Consider the following 26,936-nt stretch of genomic DNA (forward strand, 5'->3'; position numbering starts at 1 on the left):
ACTGCCACAGCCCGACTTCAGTCTCTGGCCAGGAACCGAAATCCTGCTTCAAGCCGCTGTAGGCCGAGGCCACCCGAGACCAGTAAGATGCCGGCAGAGACGAATGAAGACAACTAACAAAGACTTCCCTTTGGCCAAACTTGAGTCTGACTCCTCTGAGTCCTCTTTCTGACCTGGCCTCTGACCTTGGGCTCTGTCCTTGTTTCGTTCAGTCCAGTTTTAGCAAGAATCCTGCTAGGTCAAGTTAGTGGAAACCCCCCACCTGTGACCTCCGATCCCACCCCTCATCCCCCGCCTTTCATATCCTATCACTCTGGTCTGCCTTCAGCAAGAACCCTATCAAGTTGGCTTTACCAGAATCCCCCTTTTCCTTAATGTCTCCTCTTAGTAATTTTCCATCCACTGTCCCCCACTCTGGTCCTGAGCTACAAATTCCCGCTTGTTCTTGCTGTATGTGAATACTGAGGTCTCTCTTCCCTTACTGCAATAGTTCTGGAATAAAATTTGCCTTTATGGCTTTAACTTCTGTCTGGCTCTAGTTTTCTTTGATATAATTCAGCCCCTGACAGCAAACTCAAAAGAGAATGCCCAAGGATCCAATGTCCCCTCCCCATCAGGTGAGTGTCCAAAACAGACGTATAGCCCCGGGAGTAAGACGGGGGTAAACCTTGAATTCAAACTTAACAAATATTCATTCTGTAGTCGAATATTTCAGGCCCTGTTCTAGGAACTAATATCACTGAATAACATGGACAAACAATCTGTATCTTTATAGAAATTATGTTTAGATGAGGAATCAGGCAATAAACAAAATAAACATAAAATAATAGTATGTCAGAGGATATAAGTGCCATGAGGAAAAATCAAGTAGAAAAGGGAGCATGAGAGGAAGTACAATTTAAAATAGGGTGCAATTTTAAAGAGGTAGAGAAAGACAGCTTGGAGAAGATGACCTTTGAATCAAAACTTAAAGGTGAGAATAAACACAGAAAACAGTGATTTTAATGGAGTTTGTACTGAACAGACAAGGATTAGGTTTCCACTATCAAGCTGCATTCTGGCTGCAAGGCCCATTGGGTTTAAATATGAAATTAAGTCCGACAAGAGCAAATGAAGACCATTACATATGAGCACATTTTAAAATTTGTGGTCTGTGAAATTTACTCGCTACACATAAAAAGGGTATATAAATATTTTTTTCTTCACAAGCACAGTGCCTCATCCTCACAGAAAAAAATCCAGCTGCATTTGTAACACTATTTTTCATTTAGGTAAATATTTACATACACTGAATTTTGTGCATGTGTTTGTGTCTATACGCACAGTATAAATATGGGTCTGCACATTCGGTATCCCTCTAAGCATTCATTTCCGAAAGCCATTTTAAATTTACATATACGTATAAGCATTGAGAATATCATTCTTAACCTTCTATCTGCCCCAATATGCCTGAGAGATACCACTTCCCATCACTACAGTGGCTACACAGCATGAGGGGGAAGGACGTGGCGCAGGAGCCAGGGAATTTAGCACTAGTCTTAAATACCTCTCAAAGGATTCAAATATGTTCTTTCACAATTCAACACTACCTCTTACTTCCCAGAGATACATACAAGCAACCAGTTCCTGACCTATGTTTTGGTTTGATTTAACAGCAGAGAAGTGCTAACAAAAACTCTGAATAAAAGGCATTGGTATTCAGACAAGAATTTTATTTTCATTTAAACCTTTACATTTTAAAAAAATCTCAGCTACTCAGGGATATGAGATACTGGGAACCACAAGCTCTGGGACTGGATTCCTTTTCAGTTGCGTTTTTCTTTATTCCTATAGCAACTGGACTCTGCTCATCAAATTCTGCAGTGGGTCAAGAGCTTAATTTTACAACAAATGTGGGAAGGTTTATGAATTTAAGAACAGACAGTTATGTGCTGTACCATTCAGCTGTCTGCTGGTTTGTTTAGAGAGGAGGAAGAGGGAGAAAGCGAGAACTGAGCTACAATCAATCACATATTTTTTAAAAGTCTTTAAGGATTTTAAGTGAAATGATCTGTATTATCAGAAAAAAAAAACACCTAACACTCAGATTGCCTATTTTCCAATAGGGAATGTAGCACATCATTCTAATTACAGTTTGAGTCTATGTGTATCCTTAAATCTGAAATGGGTCTCTTGTAGGCAGCATAGAGTTGGGTCCTGTGTTTTTATCCACCTAACCACTCCATACCTTTCGAATGGCAAATTCAATCCATTTACATTTAGAGTAATTATTGATATGTAAGCGCACACTAATGCCATCTTATTAATGGCTCTCTGGTTGCTTTGTATTTCCATTGTTTCCTTCTCCTTCTATGTCTACTTCCGTAAATTGATTATTTTCCATGTTGGTGTGCTTCTGTTTTCCCTTTCTTTGTCTTTGTGAATCCATTCTATATAGACTTTTGTCTTGTGGTAACCTTGTAAATTACATGAAAAATCGTATAGATAAAACAATCCATTTTAGGCTTATCAGCTATCGCAACTCATCTGTGAAAGCCTATGAAGGCTCCATCTTTTACTCTTCCTTCTCATATTACTTATATTACTGATATTACAACTGATATTACTGATGTTACAACTTACCTCTTTTTATGTTGTATATTCATTAATGATTTATAGTAGCTATAGTTCTTTTTACTACTCTTTGCCTTTAACTTTTACACTATAGTTGAGTGGGTAACACACCCCCCTAACATGGAGTTACAATTCTCTGGGCCAAAATGCCTTTGTTTCTCCATCACCAGTGTATTGTCTACTTTCGTATGTTGTCCTGTGGCTGATCAGCATCTTTTCATTCCAGCTTGAAGAACTCCTTTCAGCATTTCTTGCAAGGCAGGTCTACTGGCGGTGAACTCCCTCAGCTTTTGTCTGGGAAAACCTTTATTTCTCCTTCTTATCTGAAAGGTAACTTTGTTGCATACACTATTCTTGGCTGGCAATTTTAATCTTTCAACACTTTGAACATGTCATTCTACCCTCTCCTGGCCTGTAGAGTTTCTGCTGAGAAATCAGCTGATAGCCTAATGGGGTTCCTCTGTACCTTACTTTCTTTTTTCCCCTGATGTGCTTTAAGATAATTTCTTTACCACTGATTTTTTAAAATTAATTTATTTATGTATTTATTTATTTAGGGCTGCATGGGTCTTCGTTGCTGCACACGGGCATTCTTCAGTTGCGTCAAGCGGGGGCTGCTCTTCATTGCGGTGCACGGGCTTCTCACTGCGGTGGCCTCTCCTGTTGCAGAGCACGGGCTCTAGGTACGCAGGCCCAGTAGTTGTGGCTCACAGGCCCCAGAGTGCAGGCTCAGCAGCTGTGGCACGCGGGCTCAGTAAATGTAGCACACGGGCTTAGTTGCTCCGCGGCATGTGGGATCTTCCTGGACCAGGGATTGAACCCGTGTCCCCTGCACTGGCAGGCGGGTTCCCAACCACTGCGCCACCAGGGAAGCCCTATCACTGATTTTTGACAGTTTTGTTGCAATGTGTCTTGGAGAAAGTCTTTTTACATTGAGATAATAGGGTGTTCTTTTAGCTTTATGGACTTGTATGTCTAAGTCTGTCCCCAGGCCTGGGAAGTTCTCAACTATTATTTCTTTAAACAAAGTCCCTGCCCCCTTCTCCCTCTCCTCTCCTTCTGGAGCCCAATTATTCAGATATTTGTTTTTCTGATAGAATCTGATAGCTCTTATAGGCTTTCATCACTCTTTTAAATATTAGTTTCACCTCCTCTTCTAATTGTATTATTTCCATATTCCTATCCTCCAAGTCATTTACTCTTTCTTCTACATGGTCTGCTCTGCTACACATGTTCTGTGTTACATTCTTCATCTCATTCACTGAATACTTTAGTTCCAGTATTTCTGTTTGGCTCTTTTTATAATTTCATTCTCTTTGTTAGAGTACTCCTTCCATTCATTCATTTTACTTCTCATTTCACTAAATTGCCTTTCTGAGTTTTCCTGTGGCTCGCTGAAATTCTTAATACTATTTTGAATTCTTTATCAGTTAGATCGCAATATTCCATGCCATTGAGCTCAGCTGCTGGAGAATTACCATCCTCCTTTTGTGATGCCATATTCCCTTGACTTTTCCATATTGGCTGTAGTCATGTGTTTCTGCTTTTTGCATTTGAAGTAGCATAAAGCACCTTAACTGAGCTTTCAGGTCTTTTCTGGTTCTTATAACTCACCAGGCTGGCTATCAGAAACCTCTCTTTTGTTTTCCAGAAGGCGGCGCTATAGCTCAAGCTTGTGGTCTCTCCCTTGCCCATCCACATGGTCTGTCTACTGGAGCTCACTCTCCTTGACCAGAAGTGTGCACAGGGAGCTGGCAGCAGAGTGGGTTAGGGGTGCCCACAGTCCTGGTAGGGAGATCCCGGGAGTGGCACTCCCAAAGGCATGTGGGTAGACTTTCTGCTGAGTGCAGTCCCTTTAAGGCCATTTGAAATTATCTACTTCTATTTCAAAGTCCTCCCAGCCCCCAGCTGCAAGCTCCCACCTTAGTACTGCAGGTGCCAGTGGAGAGAAATGGGTTTCTCCAGCCAAGTCGCACCCAGCCAAGGCAGTAGGGCGCTCTCACGCTCCTCCTCTTTCTCCAAGGAAGAGACGTCTCTGCCACATAAATCAGCCCGATCACCACCTTCTTGGGGTTGGGCGGTGCTGGGAAAAGTTTCTCCTACTTCCTCCCCTGTGACCAAACTCCTGTTTCTTTTTTTGTTTCTTTTCTTTGTTCTTTTTTTCTCCAGTGGTGTGTTGGCATCTCCCTTTGGGAGGGCTGGACTTCTGCAAGTTGTCTGTCATGGGTGCACACCTGCCTGATTCACACTCACCAGATTCTGGTCCCACAGCCAGGAAAGGGGCCCAGGCAGCCTTACTGGCTTCATTAGTTCTGCAGCTTATAGGGAGGTTTCTCTATCTCCTACCAGATGCACTGGTGAGCAAGATTCCTCTTGGGTCCCTGAGAGCTAGGTGCGAATTGCAGAAACCCCACAAAGGGACTCCTATTCATGTACGGATATCTAATTCACTGATTTATAAAAGGGGGATGAAAAGGAGGAACATCTTATGCTGTCATGTTACAGACATCACTCCTGTACTAGGTATTTTAGAAACTGGGGGCCTTGTAGTAAACAAAGCCCCGGCCTCTTATTGAGTGCATATTTCAGTTTAGGCGACCCAAAAACTAAACGAATAAATAACGTCAGCTGTAGGAGTGCAAGTGAAAAAATAAAGCAGGTTAAAGAAAATGATCAGAGCATTATAAATAGAATGCTTAAGGAAGACCTCTCAGAGGACTTTATATTTAAGCAAAGACTTAAATGAAGTGAGCGTTCTTTTGTGTTTTGTGGTTTTTTTCTGATTTAAAAAGTCCTTCTCCACCTCATGGTCATGAAGATATTCCACTCGTCTTCAAAAAGTATTTTTGTTTTGTGCAATTGGGTCTTGAATTAACCTGCAAATGTTTGTGTATAGCATAAGGTAGAGACCTAACTTTTTTCTATTTTGTTAGTCAATTATATGAATACCATTGATGGAACAGTTTTCATTTCCCCACTTATCTATAACAAGACCTTTGGCATATGTCAAATTTATTTATATGCATGTATATATTTGGGAACTCTGTCTCAATTTGTCTAACCCAGTACCATTGTAACACTTCCTTCATTACCATAGTTTCATCATAAGTTTTGATATCTGGCAGAGCAAGTTTATCTTCTTTTGTAAAAGACTTCTAGATATTCTTGAGCCTTTGAAATTCCACATATATTTTAGAATAGCTTATCAAGCTGCTTAAAAACCTCTGTTGGCGGAATGACTGGAATAGTATTGATTCTAAGATTAATTGGAGGAGAACTGATATATTTGTTGTACCATCCATAATCATGATCTATCTCTATTTATTTAGATAGTCATTAAAGACTTTAAATCCAATTTTAACATTTAGTCTACAGAGGTCTCGCAGCTCTTTGGTTAGATTTCTCATCTACCTTAGGGATTTCTTTTTTTTTCTTTCTTTTGTTTTTTTTTTTGCACTTCTAAGTGATATTTTAAAGGTATTCATCTAGCAATATTGCTGTACTTATTGTCAACAAATAATACTGTAGATCCTCCTGAGTTTTCAATGCAATAACATTACCTGCTATTGACAACAGTATGTTTTCTTCCTTTCCAAAACTCGTAATTTTTTTCTTGTCTCACTGCATTGGCTATATTGAATACATCAGGTAATAGTAGTTTATGTCTTATTCCTGAATCCTAAAGGAAAAACTTTGGGGTTTTACCTTATAGATTATTGGTTGCTATTGGCCTTTTGTCAGGTTAAGAAGGTTCTCTCAGATTATTGCTTGCTAAGAGTTCATATGCTTATAAGTAAAACATTTTATGAAATATTTATTACTAAATATATTGGTATGATCATATGAATTTTCTCCTTCACTCTAGTGTGAATAAATGTATTTTCTAATGTTAACCCATCTTTTTATTACTGGAATAAATTTAGCTGGGCCATAATATACTGCTGAGTTAAGTTTGCTAATATTTTACTTAGCATTTTTTTGTATCTATGCCCATAAGTGAAGCTGGATTACAATTTCCCTTCCTCACACTACCCTCATCTGGGCTTTATTTTATTTATTTTATTTATTTTATTCTCAGATAATAAGCTGTAAAGTGCTGCTGCTTTTTCATTTGAGATTACCCATTCTTAAATATTTGCTGGAAATCAACAGAAAAGTGGTTTGGGATGTGTGTGTGTATTTTAAACTATTAATTCAATTCCTTTAATAGCTGTAGCTCTATTAACATTTTCTTTCTTCATGGGTCAGTTTTGATAATATTATATACAATTGTCAGTATCATTTAACTTAGAAACTAATTTGTTAATTAACAAATTTGTTACAGTTTGCAGTCCCTCTTGAAAATATCCCTATAATTGCTAAAAGAAATATTTCTTTTTTCTTTTATCAATCTTTTCAGAGATTTTTCTTCCTGCTTATTAGGTTTCTAAAACATGCTTTCTCCAAGTATTGCTTTAAATATGCAACTCTTATGTTTTGATATGAAGTCTTTGCCTTTGCCATTCTTGTATTTTAAATTTTCACAATGATATGTTTGATCTATAAGCTATTTACAACTATGTTTTAAAATTTTTAAATATGTCATGACTTTACATGATTTTTTGATTGTCACTGTTATTTCCTGTGATTCAATAAATATGATATTTACAGTATCAATGTCCTCATGTTGTAAAGGATGTTGAGTTTTATAAATGTTCCATGTGTTCAGTGTTCTATATATGTCAAGTTTTTAATTTATAGGGGATTAAATTTTTATTATTCTTCATTAATATTTATCTGTTACACATATTAGTTTCTGGGAGTTGTGTTAGGAATTATCACTATGATTTTACATTTGTCTATTTATTTTGGAAAATCTATTAATATTTTGCTTTCTTGATTTTTTGAAGCCATTTTACTTGGTGCATACATGAGTAGTATTAGCATAATGCTTATTTTTTGTATCCGTATACAGTGTGCTTCTTTCCTTAATTTTGCTTTCAGAGCTATTTTGTCTTATATAAGGCAACTGACAAAAAGGAAATTGCAGTTTCCTTTTGAATAATATTACTTGGAACATCACGTTCTCATTTTTTTTCAACTTTTCACGTTCTGAATTTCTCGATGTGTCTCCTTTAGCTGGGTTTTATTTTTATGAGGTGTATACAACATGAGTTATCTTTCTGAATCTAATCTGACAATCACTGTATCTTACCTGGAGAATTTCACTGATTCCCATTTATTGAGATTAATGATGTATTTGGATGTATACCTGTCATATTTTTATTTTTAAAAATAACTATTTTTGGATACATACAAGGGAATATACTTCAAAGCATTATAATGAAATGAACTCCGTTAACCCACCACCATGTTAAAAATTAGAACATTACCAACACCCTTGTATTTATCTGTGTGCTCCTCCCCTTTCAACACCCTTGCCTATACTCCAACAAAGGTAGTTACTATCTAGAATTATGATTCCACTGCTTTAGAAAAATAGTCTTATCAAATAAGCACATATCCCTAAAAATATGTACATACGTTTTATGCATATATGGTTTTGAGCCTCAAAACTAGTCCTATACTTTATATAACCTTGTAGGATATGTTGTTATACATATTTTTTAATGGAAGACCTGAGTAAAAAGGTTCGTTGGCCTAAAGGACCTGCTAGAATTTGCACTCGCATAGCAAGCACACGGTTTCTACTTTAATCTTATGTTTATCTGGGGTGACTGATAGAAATTATGGAGTGGCTACTTTGTTTTTATCTCCATGATATTACTTAGCACATTTCCAGACCTGCTATTTACAACATGCAGGCCTCCAAAGAGTGGCTTCAATACATAAACTAAACTAAATAAAGAAAAAGTAACAATATGTAACAGTTATCATTTACTAAGCACTTATACTCATTTAGTCCCTAAAACTTCCCGTATTAATACCTGTTCGCAGCTGAGAAAGCTGAAGTTTTAAGCAGTTAAACAAGGTCACAGAGGTTGTAGCACAGCAGGCAAAATAACTCCGAGAGCACCCAGTGCCTCCGTTTTCTCATCTTAAAGTGGAAGTGATAACACTGACTGCATAACTAATCCTGAAATAGATTTTCTTTGTAAAAATAAATAAAATTATACATCTTCTGGTGGAAAGTGGGAAACCATATCCAATAAGTTAGGATGTGGGCACGCGTGTTCACACACACATACACAAAACAAAAATAACACACTCATAACACACTACCAAAATTTTGTGAGCTTGTTTCCCCTCTGGGCACTGTGATGGATTCTCACCCCACCATGGCCTTGATGTAGCCCCTAGTGTAATACAGCAAGCTTACATTTTGAATCTGAATTTTATAGCTTACGTGTAAGCAAGGCATCTAGGATTCCATCAAGAGTTTTGTGGGTGCAGTAACACTAAAGTAAGGCACAGACTATTTAATATTGCTTAGACATTCAACTTACTTCTTCGGCAGCTTCATTTTTTTCACCTTTTCTTCGGTGTGTTCATCTGATATACCCACATGACATCCTAATGCCAACAAAGTCCTGGAAAAGAAAACCAGACATAAGCTGCAACAATTCCTTCCCTATGTCCAGAACAACCCAACATAATAGCAGCTGGGAATGAGGTATAACAGTCCACCTCGAATGCAGAGAGAAGTATTTTGTTTTAAAGCAAAAGGAAAGCTTACTTAGTTGTAAATTATTTACTGTTGAGTAATGAGTAGGACATTTGAAAATTAAATGTTTCAATTCAAACACAAAAAGGAACATAATGAGAAGTAAGTCTCTCTACAATCCCTTCCTTCTATTCCTGTTTCTTTCCCTAAAGGCATTGATTGCTACTAATTCCTGAATGTCCTGCTACAATCTATGCATATTCTAAAGCAGGTGCGTGTGTGTGTGTGTGTGTGTGTGTGTGTCGTTGTTGTTTCTGCTTTCCTTTTATGCATTGGTTATATGTAAGAGTTCTCCACAATTTGCTGTCTTGACTTTACAATATAACTTTGATATATGACTTTGATTTACTGTCCTTCATATAAAGCTGGTTTATTTTTCAATAGCTCTGAAGTGTTCCATTCACTAAGTGTGTCATAATGTCTTACCCAATTCTCTGCTCACAATCTTTTGTTATTACAAACAATGCTGCAATGAATAACCTTATACATTTAATACATGTACTATATCCTTCCTCTGTAGGATAAATTCCTAGACATGCAATTACTGGGTCACAGGGGTGGTACATTTCAGAGTTTGACAAATATTGCCAAATGTCTATAGAGCTGGTAATCATTTATATTTCCACCAGCAAGGTATGACACTGCCTATTTCCCATACCTGGTCCAACACAGAGTTATCAATTAATATGCTAATGAGATGTCTCATTTACAGTTTTAATTGACATTTTTCTTAATATAAGTGCATTTGAGCACCTTTTTCGTATGCTTTGGCGATATCTGTACTTCCTTTTTTCTGTGAAAACATTCCTTGTTCACTTTTCTGTTAGATTTGGGTTTTGTTGTGGCAGTTCAGAAGCTCTTCAAATATATGAGATATGAGTTACAAATATTTTCTCCAGTTTGTTATTTGTCTTTTTACTTTCTTTATGGTGTTCTATGTAGAGTGTTAAATTTGTTTTTATATAACTGAATTTTTCTATCTTTTAAAAATGGCTTCTGAGTTTTATGTGATACTTAGAGATTTCCCAACTGTTAAATCACTTGAAGGAAACGTCCTTGCTTTTTTGACGGGGAAGGGGTGGGGCAGGGGAGGCTATATGTCTTAAGGTAGAGATTTAACTTTATTTCCCAGATGGATACCCAGTTCTCCACAAAATATTAACTGAATAATCCATTTTTACCACTTACTTGAAATGCTACTTTTATGATATACTGAAGTCCCCATGTGTTTTTAAATCCTTTTCTGGACTTTCTACTCTAGAAAAATCTCCCTTTCACATGACACATCGGGGTTCCAACTGGCCAGAAACAGTTTATCCAGTGCTTAGATACACTGTATTTTTTTTACTCCCTTTAATGAATAAGCTTTTGTTGATTTTCCCAAGAAAGATCCTCACCATTCACATTTAGAACTCAACCTTAAAAGTCCACAGACCTAGGTAGAACAACATCCTTTACTAATCATGACAATGAGTGGTTCCACCTACCTCAATAGAATAAGATGCAACAGCATAAACTTTTTGGATGACAGAATTTCTAAGGTGTGGTCAGTTGCAAAAGGAAGGCAGCAAGTATCTAAAATCCATCTATACTTACCCTCCATAACACTTAAAAAATGACAATATGGAGATAGATATAGATGCACACACACACAAACCCACACACTTACACACACTGTTAGCAAGTTAAATTTTAGGTTATATATGGCAAAATTAAATTTTAGGTTATATATGGCAAAATTGAGATGAGCCCGTGAAATTACCTTTGGAGTGTTAAACCGCAAAAATATGGATAGAGCAAGAGCTAACTGAAGCTATGAAATTATCTAAAGAATGTGCCACTTCAAATGAGATTGACTGGCAACAGAAGAATCAAAAATTGACTCACAGAACAAACACAGGCTACACTTATTCAAACACTGTCCAAGGAACAGGAAGTTTCCTGCCATCATCCTCCATTCATTTATCTATTCAGTAAGTATCTTCTGAATGCCAGGTCCTGTGCTAAGTTCTGGGGATAAGCTTACAGGCCGGTGAGGGCTAAGACAAAAATTAACTATAACACAGTGTCTTGCATGCAGTGACATATGTACAGGGCTATGAAAGGGTCAAATAGGATCCCAAACCCAGCTCTAAGGGAACTCAAGGGTGACAATAACATTGGGATTTATCTTAAATCCAGGTAGTTAAACTTCTGAGTGCATGCCTACCAAGAAATCTGATTATAACATATGGAGAACCCTGCCTAATACATTAAGTGACGATAATGGCTAGCACGGTATGACCATCGCTACAATCCAGTTTTAGAATATTTCCATCACCCCATCAGATTCTCCATGCTGTCTGCAGTCATTGATCATCCCCACCCCCAAGCAATCAGAAATGTGCTGTCTCTAAAGAACTGCCTTTTCTGGACACTTCATCTAAATAGCATCATACAGTATTGAATCTTTCATGTCAGGCTTCTTTGACTTACCATGTTCTTTAGGTTGATCTGTGCTGTAATGCACATTAGTAGTTTATTTCCTTTTATTGCTAAATAGTATTGCATTGTATGGCTCTATTACATTTTGTTTATCCATTCGTCAGCTGATGGATGTTTGCAGTTTTTCCAGTTTGGGGATGTTATGTATAATGCTTCTCTGAACATGTCTTTGTGTCAACACAGCCTTTCATTTCTCTTGGGTAGGTATGTAGGAGTAGAATTGCTAGGTTGTATCATAAATTTATGTTTAACCTTTTAAGAAACCACCAAGTGGCAGGGCCATTTTACGTTCCCATCAGTAATACACGTAGATTTCAATTTTTCTATATCTGCACCAATACTGAGTATATCTGTCATTGTGATTATGGTTATTCCAGCATGTGTGCGGTAGTATCTCATTGTGATTTAGTTTGCATTTTCCTAATGACTAATGATGTTGAGCACCTTTTCATGTGCTTATTAGCCATTCACATATCTTCTTTATTAAAATATATACTCAAGCGTTTTGCCTGTTTTTTAATTGGGCCATATGTATTCTTATTACAGAGTTGTAAGAGTTACCTATATATTCTGTATACAAGTTCTTTATCAGGACTTGTATGATTTACTACAAACGCTATAAATGTAAACTTACATGATTTATAAATATTTTCTCCCAATCTGTGGCCTGAGTCTTCATCTCCTATGTGGTTTCTTCTGTATTACAAAAGGTTTTACTTTCAATGAGATCCAGTGTATTGATTTTGTTTTCTTTTATGGATCGCATTTTTGGTATCATATCTAAGAACTCTATGTCTAACCCAAAGAGACTTTTAAATGAGAACAACAGATCATTTAAAAAGTCTAATGCTATCAACCACACCAAGTTCTTTGAATAAGAACTCTTTGGTCTTTACATTATCTTTATTAAAACCATTTTATTTGACTTAACACCGTTCAACTCAGCCATTTAAAATGGTTTTAAAGTCTGCAGAGGGTGGGCAGAGAGCAGCGTGAGCGGTGGAGCTTGTGCAGAGGTCAGCAGAGAGGAACAGAGTACGGGAAGTGGAAAAGGATGAGCTGGAGGTGGGCTCTCCACCTGATTCCTGTGCTTCCCACAGTAACCTGCATATGCATTCAGCACGTATTTGCTACAAGATTAAGTGGCAATAATTGGTTCGTGTTGCAATTTAGCACTTCAAGTATATGGCCACCGACAAGAAGAGGAAACAGACTGGCACAAAGCCACAGAGAGAACAGGAGGCACCCTGTCCATGATAACCATTTGGTATATAAAAGCCTGGCTAGAGACTGAGCTTTATTGCTTATTCGTTGCTTCATTCATTCGACAAATATTTACTGAGCTCTGTGTAAAGTTCAAAAGATGGTGAATAAAATCAAAATCAGATGCCTGCCCTCAAGAAACTTAGGTCTGGTGGAGTAGACAGGCCATCCTGTGATTATACATAGCTGGACAGTTTCTATGCTGAGAGATACAAACAGGCTGAGTGCCTATGAAAGGGGGCTTTATTGAGTCAAGGAGCTCAGCAAATGTTTCCCGAAGAAGTGACCTGAGATGTAAAGTATGAGAACAGGGCATGGAGGGGAGCATTCCAGGAAGTGGACGTAAAGAAGGGGAAAGGAACATGCAAACAGGTGTGCAAAACAAAGACTAGTGTGATGGCAAGCAAGGAAAAAGAAGAGCAGCCTCCTACATGATGATGCTGGTGAGAAGGGAAGCAAGACCTTGCAGGACCACTGGGCAAATTAAGGTACTGCCTTTATCTTAAGAGCAATGGGAAGCCATTAAAGGAATTCAAATAGGGAGAAATGACACTAAATATTTGAAAAAGATCAGAGCACAGAATGGGTAAGAGAAGAGCTAGGTTAATATTTCAACTGGATCTGTCGGGACAGTTTTATAGTTTCAGGTGGGGAATAATGGTAGCTTAGGCTAAAGACATGGAAGCAACCTAAATGTCCCTCAACAGATGAATGGATAAAGAAGATGTGGTACATATACACAATGTAATACTACTCAGCCATAAAAAAGAATGAAATAATGCCATTTGCAGCAACATGGATAGACCTAGAGATTATCATACTAAGTGAAGTAAGCCAGACAGAGGAAGACAAATATCATAGCATTTGACTTATATGTGAAATCTAAAAAAAAGAAAGAAAGAAAGACACAAATGAACTTATTTACGGAACAGAAACAGACCCACAGACATACAAAACAAACTTATGGTTATCAAAGGGGAAAGGGGGGGAGGGATAAATTAGGAGGTTGGGATTTATACATATTACTATATGTAAAATAGATAACCAACAAGGACCTACTGTATAGCACAGGGAACTATACTCAATATCTTATAATAAACTATAATGGGAAAGAATCTGAAAAAGAATATACATACATATACATATATATATATGTATAACTGAATCACTGTGCTGTACACCTGAAACTAACACAACATTGTAAATCAACTATACTTCAACTTAAAAAAATGGTAGCTTAGGCTAGGGTGGTACAGTGTTGTTCTGGAAGAGGGTGTCAGAATTTCTGCAGTGCTGTACAGCACACAGATGATCATTCAAATCGGAAGTAACTGTCTTTTTCAACAATTTACGTGATAAAAAAATCACAGAAAGAGCAACAAAAATTCATATTCACACGAAATCACCCAATATCCAAAATAAGGAATATTCTGAAATAACCGTTTGCTTATTTGTCACTTGGCACTCCTCAGGATTTAAATGAGTAAAGTTGCTAATCCCACCCACAGTATATTTTTTTTTTTAAAAAAAACTGAACTTTATAGAGTGCTTCTTCTGTTAGACATTACGGTGCTAGAGGCTTTATCAATATTGTATCATTTAGTCCCCACTACAATTCCATAAAGTAGATACACTATGATCCCCATTTTAAACTGATGCTAAAAAGTCTAAGGTTCAGAGAACCTAGGATTCCCTTTGTAGGAGCAAGTCCTTATATCTAAACCATCCAACCATCTAGACTCTATGTTCTTACCCACTCTGTTCTCGTGCCTATCAACTAACCAAGTGAATAAAGGAAATACATAAAGTACTGTACTTTCTTTAACTACTGGAATTGGGCATAGTGTGAATTTTGGAGAAATAGGATTTCTTTTCCCCCTAATTTAAATTGTAAAGAAACAAGTGAAATTAGTTCATCATAAAACCATATAAATATTAACAAATATGAAAAGGGTTATTAGCATTCGCCATAGGCAACAGCACCATGGTACGTGCAGTCTGATGATTAATCAAACCAGCCACCAGTAGCTGTTAGGAATGAGATTAGGTTATGTGTAGCAGTCAAAGGCTCAACATACCAAGGAGATTGGTATGGAGATTTCTACATTCCAGGCTTCCCAGGATTTGCCTAGCTGGCTTAGCTGTCAATTGCTAAAATTATAGGGAATGTACGGTAAATTTAACTAAAATATCTTAGGCCATGAACTTTCAATAAAAACATTTTGTTGTAAAAGATGGGCAAATAATGGGCTGCCGTCAATTAGCAAGCTAAATGTACAAGCTTCACATCAAGACCACAAAGGAAGACAGGAGACCCTGAGAGGAGGTCGCAGTGATGTGTTCTACAATTCCTTATTACAAGCAAGCCTTGTCATTTTTTACCTGTAGTGGTTTCTCAATTCACTCGATTTGTATATACTCCTTTTCCTTTTAAGTTACTAGTAGAACTTAAACTCATTCTAGGCCCAATTTGTTAATTTGCAGAAGGAAAATCACTACCAGATCTTTGAAGATATATACCTGGACCCAAATCCTAGAATTTGAAACAGTGTCTAAGTTTTATGTTCTGGGTCTTTGGTAAAATAACTTCAATAGAAGTAGCTCTTTGCACTTAACAAAACTGAAACAAAACAGAAAAAGGACAAAAGTATTGGTTTATTCCTAATATAAGCAGGTTTTGAGATAAGTGACCTATTGGAACAAATCCAGTTCTTCGAGGCCATCAAGGATGAAAAAGCGCAAAACTATATACTTAATAAGGTACTTCCTAAGTACTTGCTGATTTGACAGTTGTCTAACCATTACTGAGTTAAGGAAAGGACCCCATTTTCTGATCATGCATCACCAAGTCTTACAGCGAAAAACTGTTCTAGACTAGAAGCTAGAGAAGCTGGACCCCAGTCCTAGCACAGCTACTAACTAGCTGTCAGGGCATCTGACAGCTCTAAGAGAATCCCCGGCTGTGACATCACTGGTAAATCTGAAATAATAACACTCAGCCCAGTGTGATGCTAGGAAGATTAACCCAATACCTGTAAGTGAGAGTGTATGTGAAAAGGCAAAGCTCTAAATAAATAAACATACTAATTAGTATAAAGTATCATATGGTATTACCACTAACACTAATAATAAATGCCATTATTCAAAGCTCAATGCAATACCTTAAATTGGTATAAAAATTTCTAAACACTTGTTCAAACTTTTATTTACCTAGTCACACACCAGTAACAATTTATGACTGACTCTCTGAGGAGCACTGCATCCAATGCCAAAGTCCTTGTATTCGGAAATACCCATAAACAGCTGTAGAATACTCTTCGGGAAATACTTACATAGAGCACAAAGACATAAAGTAATATGCTCAAAGTCTGTTCCAAACAAATATTGATTCAATCTACCAATGCATTATGGAAATTTCTAACCGGAATTAAAATGAATTAAAGCATAATATCAACACTTGGTTTCTTTCGTGTAATACAGATAGGAAAATAGGAAATTTAAGACACTCACTTCAGGGTCTCAAGCGACATCTGTAAATTGTAATTGCGTTCCTGTTCAGGCAGCTTGGAGAACTCCACCAGACACGGGTGCTGTCTCTTATTGTCATCTCTAACCTGAAACAGAACAGGATATCGACATATAATAGTTTCTAAGGTCAGATACTAGCGATGGTAATCTAATTGCATGGAGGAAAGCGAAGGGGGAAGCAAGAAGGGAAACCCAGACCATCATCCCAGCTAAGCTGCCTCTGTCATCTCCCAGGCACGACTAATATTCGAGGTCAGTGGTCAAGCCTGGCATTGTCTGGGCTTCCTGATGTCTTCCATTTGGCACCGTTCCTGGCCCCAGTGTCCATCCCCCATGCCCACTCTCCCAGCAACTTCCAGCATTTGCTTCAATCTTACTTTCTCAATGAGGCTCATCCTGCCCACCTTCCTAATATGCCAATCTGCCCACTCACCCTACTCTTTTTTTTCCCATAACAGTTACCACCTGCTAACAGACTAGGTCTTTATTTATTGGATTACTGTCTATCTCCCTGCAACTAGAATGTATGACCAAAGGAACAGGAATTTGATCTCTTTTGCTTTTAGACAATGTGTTCCCAACACCTAGAACATGCCAGGTACATGGCAGGCACGGAACAAATATTTTGTAAACTGAAATGAATTCTAGGTTAAGAAGGTGTAGTAATCACTTAGTTTTGATGTGCAGGAAGTTTTACGTGTTTAGAGCCAAACAGATTAGAGACATCAATTAACATCATGACTGATTGATACAAAAACTCTTGGAGGTGGTTCCAGTTGTTCATTTCACCCCATGTAAGCTACTTCTGATCTCACAAATCACTCCAGCGCTTTACCAAAGTCAGTTAACATCCCACAGCCATTTTTCATATTAATCCTTGAAAACGTGGATTAGCAATCAGAATAAACTAAATTCAAGATTTTAGGGATGAATTAATGAGAAAGATGTTCTGTACCCTTGCATTAGTAATTAGGTTTTTATCTTATTAGAGACCTAAATTACACAGGCATTACTGCCGTGGTGACACCACGAACACAGCCATATGCTGTCAGGGAACAAATTACTTCATGGTAATAATTACCAGGCTTTATAAATGCCACATAAAAAGTAGGTAAACACGAGTAAGAATTTTTTTTTAAGTTTTCAGGAGTCGCCAAGTTAAAAACAAGATAGTTATTCCTTTCTTTCCAGTGATCATTGCAAATGAACAGGACTTACACAAAAGCATATAGTTTACTTATTCAAGTGTGTAACTTTGGAAATGAAATCTAGAGTTACAAAATGTAACACTAAATTCTAAACATAAAGGTAAAAATGAACATGTCCAATTCCGGAGATAATTTAATCTGCGTTCATGTAATTTCCACTTCCCCTCTATTCTCTACGCCAGAGAGTAACTGACTCCATCATCCTCTCGGGTGTCCAAGCTAAAACCAGAAATCTACCCAGATTTCCTTCCCTCTCTTATCCACATCCCATAGTGGAACTTCAAAACATCTGCGGTCATGTCTCTCCAGCCCCACTGCCGGCACACAGTTGGGAAACTCGCAACCTCTCACCTGGGACACCTGAGTCCTCTCCCTGACCCCTTTTCCTGCCTCCAGGCTCACTGCTCTTCCACAAAAACAGCAGAGCAAATATTTACCACCTCCTGGAAGCCCTCCCTGATTTCACCAGAAAAGCTGTAAATATTCCTCCCTCACAGTTAGCATCTCCACTACAGTACTTAGCTTGTAATTGTTTGTGTATCTATCACTCAGCTAAACCAGAAGCTCTTAAAAAAGGCAAACTGACTAAAACAAGGTCTTTTCAATTTGGTGACCCCAGTACCAAGCACATCAGGCGAACACTAGGTAAAAGGGACACACGAATACCTGAATGGACAGGCCTGATGTTATTCCATAAAATAGAGTTCTTACATGATGCTCCTGTGAAACACATCGCAAAGACATTTAAAGAAACTAAGTTCTTTCCAAAAAGTAAAAACAAACAAAAAACCCCAACTTATTCAACAGTTCAAATTGCTCTAAAGTAAAACACAGTTGAACACTTCATCTAAAATGTCAAAGAATTTATGGAATTAGTCTCAATAACAGGGATGTACCTAAGTCTAGACTAACAGAGATCATCAAGTCAGGGAGGGTGGCCACTTATCTGAAAGGAGTTTTAGGAAAGCCCTCGTAAAAGAAGCAGGACACAAGGTCAATTGTTACATGGTAGAACAATGTGAAATCTCCTCACGTGTCAGTTTGAGACTCTCCCAAATTGCTGACCCTCTGATACGATACCTGGAGCTGTGCTTGCCCAGAATGAGCCCTAAGAAAACAACCGTTTCGTTCTATCAGCAAGTATTTGAGTATGTTCCTTGTCCCAGGAAAGGTGCCAGATGCCAGCACTACAGCAACAGACTGAGTGCTTAATCTCCACCCTGGAGGCCCAATAAACATAAAGCCCAACGTTGCTTTAACCAGCCAGGGCCAGGTAAAGGATAACTGGCAGCAACCAGGATGGCTCCGAGGCACTGTATCCTCTTTCAGCATCTACAGACTAGCAGCAATAGAAGGTATGGCATTGAAATGAACCGGATTTAACTGCAAAAATGGATAATAATGAGACCTTATATTTCCTCTTTTTTTAAAAGAAGAAACATAAGGAAGTTCACTGTAGAACGTAATCATTTAGGCGACCTTTAGAAGCTTGCAATAGAAATCATCTTTCTTTCACATAAGCCTGTTAAACAGTTCCTGTTACTGTACGGGTTTTTTTTTTTGGAGGGGAGTTGTTATGAGATGTTTTTAAATCCTAGCCTGTAATTATCTTTCTCCAAATTTTGTCCATAACTCAAATCTCTGCCTCATCTTGGAATCCTGTGGTAAATTCTGTCAGTAACTCCTCTGGCAGTTGACTAGGTACACCTTTATGATATCTCTCCTCTTACTGACTTTAACTGACGGTAAATATCTTATCTAGCATTTATTCATTTCCTCTATTTTTAAAAGTCAATGAATATAGCACAAAACTATATACTTAACAAGGTAACTTTGTAAGTGCTTGCTGATTTGACAACTGTCTAACCATTACTCAATTAATGAAAGGATCCCATTTTCTGATCATGCATCAGTAAGTCTTAATAGTGAAAAACAATTCTGGACTAAAAGCTAGAGAACATACATCCTAGTCTTAGCACAGCTGCTAACTAGCTGTCAGGGCATCTGACAGCTCTATGAGAATCCCCAGCTGTGACATCACTGGTCAAACTGAAATAATAACACACAGCCCAGTGTGCTGTTAGGAAAATTAACCTAATACTTGTATTGGGAGTGTATGTACAAAGGCAAAGCTCTAAATAAACAAACATACTAATTAGTATAAAGTATCATATGGTATTATCACTAATACTAATAATAAATGTCATTATTCAAAGCTCAGTGTAATAAACTATGACTGGCTGAATACACTCATTTCTATACTCAGTCAAATATAAGAAAGTGTTACAACCTTTGGGATACTTAGGCTATTAATATCATAAAAATGAAAGTGCTGCCACAGTCCTGCTAAAAAACGATATATGCTACGCTGGGATTACACGGGAAGTTGTTTTGGTTTTATTTCATCTAAATTTTATTGATAAACGGTAAACTCTACAGGTAAAAACTACAGGTAAAGTTCTCTGAAAAATAATCATTTGGAAACACATGCAGTCATTATTTCTCAGCCTCTCTTCCACTTACGAAACCGACTTGAATCTTTGCCAAGAGGACTTACACTGCTACGTACAATTGGGACTAAAAGAAGTGAAACATCAGAGGAGGAGAGTAAACTGACCTCTTTCCATTTTCAGTTTTCACTTTCAATTTGTTTTTTTCCTGAGTTCCTTAGAAATCAATGCCTATTGTCTGTATATGTTAACCTTGATTTAAAAATGTAACTTTCAGCCTGAAGACTGATAAATTTTCAATTGTCTAGGCAACTAAGCCATCCTTCAATGAACCCGCCACTAATGTCATTCCCTCTCGTAAAGAAAAAATGCCCCAAAACCGAAGTGTAGGGGAAAAAAATCAATCGGATCGACTCATGTCACCACGTAGCAGGATGAGTGAGAAGAAGTTATGTTTTCAGAAAGATGTATTAACAGAATCTAAAAATAAATCACAAAATTATGTACCGGACCATACTGCCAGCCAAGTTCGATTTTATTCATAACCCAGAGTTCATGGATATTCTCTGCCAGTTTTTCTCTTATCCTCTCCAGGTGGGGAGGCAACACAATCTACAATTGAAAAAAAGAAAAGGAAAACACATCAGAAAGAAATGCAAGAAAATGCAGCATTGATCGTCCTCACTGTGAGTGGAACCAAATAAAATAGTCTCATCAACCGTTAAAATATAATCATGTAACAAGGTTCCAAACCATCTATTCTAAATTTGTACAACTAGGTACCTAAGCAATTAATAGGTAAATTGGGGGAAATTATGAATGAAAGTTAGAAAGAAAGAAAACAGAGTATTGCTGAGGACAGCCATCATTAAGAAAAAAGTCCTAATGGATTTGGTACAACCACCAGAATACGCATTATTTAAAAACAGAAATCATCCCAGAGTTCTTAAACCAACCTGGCCAGCACCCACCGGCCAGAATGAAGGCAATTCAGTGTCCAAAAGATAATCCGTGGGCTCTCTGCGTCTAGAAATACCTGATGGCAGTGATTTATGTGTTCCCTTAACTCTGTTACTTTTAGTGGTTTCCAAATATAAGCCTCAGGGGAAAAAATCTGAACCTGTTCCCATTAAAAAGGGGAAGTTTAATGGCCTCTTCATAACACAAAATGGTTTTCCAGGTGACGGGTTGGCTGTGCACACCTGGCGATGCACTGGCATCTGCCCCACAAGCAGTCCCTCAACACAGAGAGCAGACAACTGCCCACCATGCCCATGGATACGGCAGAGTTTCCACAGGGGGCAGGCCATCCCTGTCTCCTTCCCTCCAAACAGTAGAGGTTATCCAGGGCTCAGGACATCCTAAATGTGCTAGCAACACCACAGAGTCCCACTGTCCATTCCAGCCCATTTCCATCCTCCAATCGTGCTTACCGCTCAACTCTGGTAGCACCATACACACCCTGCCGCGTTCCAGCGACGGCAACACAAACTGAATTTTAGCCATGTACAAAGCTTGTTTGTTTACGTTACTGCATCATATACAAAGCCAGCAGGGAGAGACAAGAAATATGGTTCAAGGAACCAAACAACGGAAGCTTCTGAGGCCTGCTATTAATTCTATTTCAGACTTCAGACATTTCTCTGATCTTCAAAAGCTAATGAACAAACTATGAATATCTAACCAACCGGAATGAAGTTACTTCACCATTAAAATAGAGCAATACTTAATTCATTGTCAATGTCAGGATACTTGCAAGTTTATGAAAGAGAAAAGCAAGAGTAACTGCTAACACTGCTTGGGTGCTTATTTGCAAAGTATTGTGCCAATGTGTTATTTATTAACTATGTCAAACGTACTCTGAACATCCCAATGAATGTGATGAGTAATTTTCTCGAGTCCCAGAGCACACATTCGATCCCAGGCATTTTGATCATAACCCTAGAGCTCACGATCTCAGTCTCTACCCAAGATAAAAGTCAGTTAAATCACTTCAAAATACCAAATGTATCTAGATGGGAGAAGAAATTGAAAACTCCACCACTACCCTAGGTAAAAAAACAACACTCTAAAATTAGTATGCATTACCTCAGGTTGTGGCCCATTAGTACATTATAAAGTCAATTTACTGGCTTGAAACCCCCCTTAAAAAACAAAATAGAATAGACTAGGCAAATGGCTAAGTGGACATGGTAAGGGTAAGCATTAGTTTATGAAACCAATTATACATATAAATTGTATTACTGTAAAATGCATTCGTATGGGTTGCAGTCAAAAGTTTGAAAGCCACTGCATATGGGAATGACTGCAATTCAAACGTTGCCATCACAGCTGACGATCTGGGTACCTGGCTGGTATCCACGGGGATCGGTGTGAAGGCGGCTTGTGTCAGGGAAACTGTGGGACCCAGGAGGTCCCGTGTATAAGTCCTTTCTTGCTTGTACTCTCGGCTGTGTTCCACTTTCAACTTTTCTTTTGGCAGAACAGCTTCATAACAAGGAGCATACCCGGGCGGAGGAAGGAACTTAAATTCTCCATGTCTCCCCCCAAGCAGAAAGCGTACCCTGAAAAGGATGCATGTCGGGGTCGGTTATATCTCTGGCATACAGAAAAGTTTCCTAATCAACAGAATACAAGGAATAAATTATGAGTACAAAATTAGCTTTGTCAGAAGCCACATTTTTTTTCCTAAGTACCACCATAATGTCAGTACCTTAGAGATTAAGAGCCTCTAATCATAAAAGTAAAACCTGATTAAACTATGTTAATGGCTCAGCAAAAATTTATCACTCTCTGGAGAAATAATAAAAGCATATGCACCATATTCCTATGTGAATGAAATACCTGTTCATAGTATTTGGTCATTTAATGTCTCAAGGTGCCCAAATAATCAACAGACAAAGAACAGACTTGATCTAAATATCTGTGTACTTAAAATTGCAGGGCTGGATGAGATCTGATAAAAAGAAAAAACAGTCACAGCCCAATTTCCCTGTGAAATTCCTTAAAGGGGACTCAAATGATACTTCTATATACTAAATTATCACTTTAATTTCTCTTCCATCTGGTAGTAGCAAAAAAGCAAAGGGTTAGAGGAAACCACCTTGACCCAGCTGACCATAGGCAGATAATTAATTTACAAGTATAGCAGGTAGAGGGTGACATGGAAAGGAGTCATCTTGACCTGATCAACCAAAAAACATGTGTTTTCTGTAGAAATGAGGGGGTTTGGAGTAGGGTAGCAGAATGCAATGAAAAGAAAAATTAATGAAAATAAATATGAGAAAATAAATGGTATTTTTAATGCAACATTGTTTATTAACCCTTATTAAATAAAAAAGTGAACTTAAATGGACTTGAAATATTTCAGGAACACTGGATAGAGGGATAGTCAGCAGATTGCATATCTAAATGGTTGGATATATGAACAAAGGATTCAGCCTCCTGAGATTCCCCTCTTAGGCGAATCTTATCTTCACCCTTTGAGGAAGGGGCAAAATGCCCTGTGGACAGACGCCCAGGAGTGAGAGAGAGAAGGTTAGCAAAGCAAGTGTGATGGCAGTGCAGTCTTCCATGAAAGAATGAGAAGTGCGAAGGCAAACAGACCAAAAAACATAGAGATACTAACTTGATTCCTGCAGAGAAACTGACAACTGGAAAGAAGAGGCCATCAATGTTGAAATTCTCAAACATGCCTTGAACAGGTTGTCCGTTAATTCGGAAGGAGATGCTTGGGGCACTTAGATCTAAACAGCAACTGATGACATCATCAGTTCTCAACAGATGCTGGTTTGGTGAGCTGACAGTACGGGCAATACAACCTATGGGGAAACACATTAAGGAGGGTAATGCACCTTTATCTCAGAGAATCATCTTCAGAACCTGAGTCAAAGATCTGAATAGGCAGTGACAATCACTGAACGGTACTGGACTAGACTAAATCTTGAATGCATATTAATGTTATATGTCAACTCCTTTACCAAAAAAATTGTTGCTTTTTTCAGGAGCCATGCTGCTATCTTTATTGTAAAATGGACCTTCTGACATGCAGAAATTTTTGCATGCAGATGGATGGTATTTGACGCTGATATCATCTTACAGCTGATAATATAATGATGTCAGGGGAAAATCTCTAGGGAAAGGCTTGAAGTCAAATTGCTACTTTATCACCTACTACTTGTATGACCATCAGCACATTACTTAAGCTCTATAAACCTTGATTTCTTGTAAACCAAATGCCATCACCTTGTAGAGTTGTTATGATGATTAAATTAATGGTTTATAAGAACAGTCTCAGACACAGCCGGTATTTATTTCAGTCCCCTTCTCAAAGATTAAATACATTTTGTTTTATAAAATAAAAATATAAAGGGATAATGAAAGCAGAACATGTGCTCATTTGTGCATTGTTTATTGAGAGACAATACATGTCAACTGGTTTGTTGTTGTTCTATAATTTATTTCATACAAGGTCTTGGTTGGCTTCTTAAGTAGGATACAGCAGGATACAAGTTGAGGCATGAAATGATATTTGATAAATGTCATTACTTGCCCTAGCCAGCCTATGACCTATGCCCATTCTTGACTGTGTCATAACTCCTTGGCTGATTAGTCTCATGGGCACAATGGAAAACAAGAAGGTAAGATCCTCCCAAACACACATGCTCACAAATGCAACATACAAAATTTCTCAATTTGAGCAAAGACAAAAATAGATTTGATGATGCAAGCTTTGCATTTGTTATAACACCTTTTTAAAATTTCTAGCATGCCAAGATTTCTACCAACAGCATATCTGAAATGCCAGTAGTAGAGCATATCTACATTTTAAACTGTGTACTTTTAAAAAATTTTACCAATATTCAAATCTGCAAGCAGTACATTCGTTATGAGGTGGTCCCTCTAGAATTCCCTGGATATAATAAAGCCAGCTTGTTAAAAAAAAATCATACAAAAGCAACAGAACTCACAGATTACGGTCTATATCCCTGTTTGTATCAAGATCTGTAGCTGATAATGTTATTAAACAGATATTTACTATAATCCAAATATATCACTCAATCAGAGGGATATTATAATGCTAATACGAATGACCATGGTTAACTGTTTTGCAATGCCTGAAAGAAACAGGTAAGAGAGAGATAAGGTCACTAGTGACCAGCCTAAGTCCACAGTTTCAATGGCACTCACACTGCTGAATCCACTAGGAAGCATTCTAAGGTTGCATTTACATAAACTCAGATCAAATCCATATGAGAACTATATTCCTGTTCGCTGCATTAGCCAGAAAGGAAGATAGCAGTGGCCTGATTCATAGGTCCTGTAAGAGAATCCTTACCCATCTTTCCCATACTGTTCTATGACATTCCTCCACAGTTTTATACTTAAATTCTCCAAAAGCACCAAGGTTTTTCACACCTTTGGTCCTTACAAACACAGAGTGTGGATGCCCCAATCCAGGGGTCCCCAACCCCCGGGCCGGCATCGGGCCGCACAGCAGGAGGTGAGCGGCGGGCGGGCGGGCGGGCGAGCGAGCGAACCTCCATCTGCCGCTCCCCATCACTCCCCATCACTCGCATTACCGCCTGAACCATCTCCCACCCACCCCCCGCCCCATCTGTGGAAAAACTGTATTCCACGAAACCGGTCCCTGGTGCCAAAGAGGTTGGGGACCGCTGCCCCAATCCAATTCTCATTCACACAACGGGAACATAGCAATGCTATGCAAAGCTTAAGTTGGGAAGAAGAAATGAAGACAAAGCTCAAAACTTGTGCTGATAAGCCAAATTCTGGTTACAAGGAACATCTCCACCCTCCAATCACAAAAAGTTAAGTGTTCTCTCTCAGAAATCACAGATAGTTGATACTTGAAATTATACTTCAACTATTAAAAAGAAAAGGAATAGGAGAGTGAACCCAAGAAGATTATGTGAATTACAGTGGATTTAACCACGGAAACTCAGTCAGAAGCCAATTAGTTTAGATTTATCTTTGTTGATCCTGAATCTAAAATTAGCAATAGATCCCAGGGCTTGAGAGAACATAGCTTTCAACTACAGACATGGTAGACTGCATATTTTCTTGCCATTTGAAAAAACAGTCAAATATTTTCTCCTGATACAAAGTTTCAAGATGAATTTCTCATGAAATTCCACAATGTATCCTCTTTTCTGTGATCCGTGCATAGATTCACTCAATATTTTTGTTGCTCTTATCACTCTGTTTAAAAGATACTTTGCCATGAAAAGCATATTGCATACACTTTCAACTCCAGAAGCTCTGGGTTCTTCCTCTGTGTTGACAGAAAAAGCTTCAAACTAAATGCAAACATGAAAATGGTGAAGTGGCGTTATATGGCTAAAATAATGAGATGCAATTCAGCATTTTTTGTTTTTTTACCAGTGTAATGTTTCGTTTCTTTTTTCCCCTATCTCTGTGTAATGGGAAAACAAGTGAACATGCTTCATTCATTCACCTGAGGACCCATTTTGTGTGGAGTGATACTCGAAGGTAGAGAGAGGGGATAATATCTGAAGATAAGTTATTATATATTATATATTATAAATGTATTATCAAACAGACATTAACCCTATTTCATCTTTGTCAGGTCTTCTGAAGGTAGGGCTCTTTGCCTTTGTTTGGTGGGTAGAAAAATTCTGGAACAAGCATTGTGACTCTCTTCTGACCAGCACAGTACACCTGTGTATAAGACACACCACACTACGG

At 38.0% G+C, this 26,936-nt stretch overlaps 1 protein-coding gene across 1 annotated transcript in view; it reads right to left on the reverse strand.

Annotated features, from left to right (window-relative positions):
• The window catches only part of RYR2 (ryanodine receptor 2), a 537,153-nt gene that overhangs the window by 292,289 nt on the left and 217,928 nt on the right, over positions 1-26,936 (reverse strand). Inside the window, exons 21-25 of the mRNA XM_061190410.1 lie at positions 23,839-24,031; positions 22,558-22,774; positions 20,718-20,822; positions 16,535-16,638; positions 9,060-9,143 (exon numbers count right to left, since the gene is read on the reverse strand). Coding sequence (XP_061046393.1) covers positions 9,060-9,143; positions 16,535-16,638; positions 20,718-20,822; positions 22,558-22,774; positions 23,839-24,031 — 703 coding nt within the window. The remainder of the gene's footprint in view (positions 1-9,059; positions 9,144-16,534; positions 16,639-20,717; positions 20,823-22,557; positions 22,775-23,838; positions 24,032-26,936) is intronic.

Source organism: Eubalaena glacialis, chromosome 1 (assembly GCF_028564815.1).
Source record: "Eubalaena glacialis isolate mEubGla1 chromosome 1, mEubGla1.1.hap2.+ XY, whole genome shotgun sequence".
Taxonomy (NCBI): Eukaryota; Metazoa; Chordata; class Mammalia; order Artiodactyla; family Balaenidae; genus Eubalaena; species Eubalaena glacialis.